The 2219-nt window shown below is 52.1% G+C and overlaps 1 protein-coding gene across 1 annotated transcript; it reads right to left on the bottom strand.

The window, feature by feature from the left end:
• Positions 1-218: 218 nt before the first annotated feature.
• LOC122044196 (UPF0481 protein At3g47200-like) lies at positions 219-1707 on the bottom strand. The gene is made up of 2 exons (XM_042604726.1): positions 1132-1707; positions 219-1054 (listed from the first exon to the last, which is right to left on the bottom strand). Exons 1-2 carry the CDS (start codon positions 1705-1707, stop codon positions 284-286), a joined length of 1347 nt encoding a protein of 448 aa, XP_042460660.1. The 3' UTR covers positions 219-283.
• Positions 1708-2219: the final 512 nt, after the last annotated feature.

A 2219-nucleotide genomic window follows, 5' to 3' on the forward strand; every position in this document is an offset into this window, starting at 1 on the left:
AATACTGGGCTCTTAGGTGGACCACCGTGTAAAAATCCTGATTTATCCTGATCATCGATGAAAAAATTTTAAAAATAATCATTAAGACTAAATAAATTTGTCAATCTAACTATCTAAATTAATAATTATCTATAATTTATCTCTTCGATAAGAAAGACAAAGGAATCATCTTTTTACTAAAAGCATACTCGCACCTTAAAAAAAAACTCACACGGTCAAAGAAAAAAAACACACACAAACTCAAGCACAAGGGCCAAAGTCTCGAGGACTAATTCATCTTAATTCACTGACGAGAGGGGGAGGTGTCTTTGTTGTAGTATGGGACGATGGTGTAGACAGTCTGCAGAGCGGTGAGAACGAGGAGTAAGGTGGCGGCTACGAGGGAGAGGAACGTCCAGGGGCTACGGAAGTAGTTGTAGATGAGGCTGGCCCACCACATGTTGACCATGGCCCGACAATGTGCCCGCCACATGTTGATGCTCTTCCGGCAGAACTTGTTCACCCGGCGGTGCACCTCGTCGAGGTTGCTGTCTGGGTCCAGCACCACGTCCTTGGACAGGCTGTTGAAGAGCTTCACCACGGCCTTGTCGCTGCCGACCGCGTTCTGGATGATGCCCTTCGAGTGTAGCAGGCTCACGCCCATGGCCGAGTCGATGATGTTGTTCATGAAGAAGACGTAGGAGGTGACTTCGTTGCCCGCTCCCACGTGCAGCCGCTCGAACGCCATCTGGTTCAGGAACATGTACTCGGTGGAGTCGTCCACCACGATCACCGGTAGGCTCAGCACGCCGCGGTGGAACCTGATGTCCCGCAGGCTGTTGCTCTTGCTCGGCTGGAAACGGATCCCGGCCTCGTACAGCTCGACCGCCGACAGGATCACCTCGTTCGACATCTCGTCGGGGGGACCAGCACTCGCGAGCATCGATGGCCCTCCCAAATGCAGCAGGCTGCGGCGGAATACGTCGAGGGGGTGGAGGCCCAGCCCGACGAACGTCAACGCCCGCGCGTTCGGCGGTCCCAAGAACTTCAACACCAGCTTGTTCACGTGGTCATGCTGATCATTTATTTAAAATTTTAGGAGTAAAACTTATAAATTTTGGGAGTAAAAGGATAATTTTCTCCTACCACTACCTTCGCCGGCTTGCCACTCTCGATGGTGAGCAGCACGTCCAACGCCAGCAGCGGCAACTGATTTTCCAGTATCAGCATGTCCCGCCTTATGTACGGCACGTAGTACAGCATTCCGTGGATGCTGAGCACCGGGTCGTTCACCGCGTAGTCGTCGCTCGAACCCCCGCCGCCGCTCGTCGTCGCCGCCCGCATGATCTCCAACATGAAGCACGCGTCGGTGATCATCAGACTCAGGAACTTCCCCTCGTCCCGCCACTCATCCCCCACCCCCTCGTACGCCTCCCGCAGCGGCCCCGCCACCTCCTTCATAGCCGCCACGAAATCCTCCAGCGGGCGCTTCGACCGCTTCAGGAAGTGCAGCAGCGCCCGCCGCTTGTGCCCCTCCATGGGCGCCAAGTCCAGAGCGCCGTGGTGGTACGGCCCGAACGACACCACCTGCGGCCGGTACACCTTAGGGTTCAGGTCCTTGATGCAGGCCGGTACCTTGTAGATTGACCGCTTGCTCCATTGAGCGATCTCGAGTCTCTGGTCGATGTTCTTGAGTTCCTCGCGGATCTCCACTACCCAATTCTCCATGCTCCCATTCGAGTCCACGAACCACCTTTATAATCCGTGAGTGAGGAAGATTAAAAATGAGAATTTTGTGGTTAAATTACACAGCGAGGGTCGAGGCTTTCCAGCGAACCAGACAAGACGAAGGCTTCAGCAAGGGATCGACCCACATGTCTATTGTTGGTGGGGAATGGGAAAGAAGAGTGTGCGACAGGGGAAGCATTTATGCCATTGTTCCTGTCTATCGCTGTCCGATGAGTCAGCGAAGAACAATTATCATAAAAAAAATGGAAAAAAAATATTGCAGACGACACCACAACGAAGGGAAATCATAAAGTTCTTATGAATACTCAGCGAGAGTTGGGGAGACCTCTCACTTGGCCCTGTCACTTATAACTTTCACTGTTATTCATCGTATCATAAGTCTCCTTAAGTCTAGTTAAAAGAGACTTGAATCCAATTGATTGAACTAGTATAATTGCAGCCTGACTGCTAACTCATACGCAAGGATGATTTGGCATCCCGACCTCACCACC

This window comes from Zingiber officinale, chromosome 2A (assembly GCF_018446385.1).
Source record: "Zingiber officinale cultivar Zhangliang chromosome 2A, Zo_v1.1, whole genome shotgun sequence".
In the NCBI taxonomy this organism is placed as follows: domain Eukaryota; kingdom Viridiplantae; phylum Streptophyta; class Magnoliopsida; order Zingiberales; family Zingiberaceae; genus Zingiber; species Zingiber officinale.

What these genes read in the sequence shown, in the direction of transcription:
- LOC122044196 (XM_042604726.1), bottom strand. Translation starts at nt 1,707, where the DNA reads ATGGAGAATTGGGTAGTGGAGATCCGCGAGGAACTCAAGAACATCGAC. An exon ending in AGAGTGGCAAGCCGGCGAAG is followed by an intron (nt 1,055 to 1,131) that starts GTAGTGGTAGGA and finishes ATAAATGATCAG; the next exon opens with CATGACCACGTGAACAAGCT.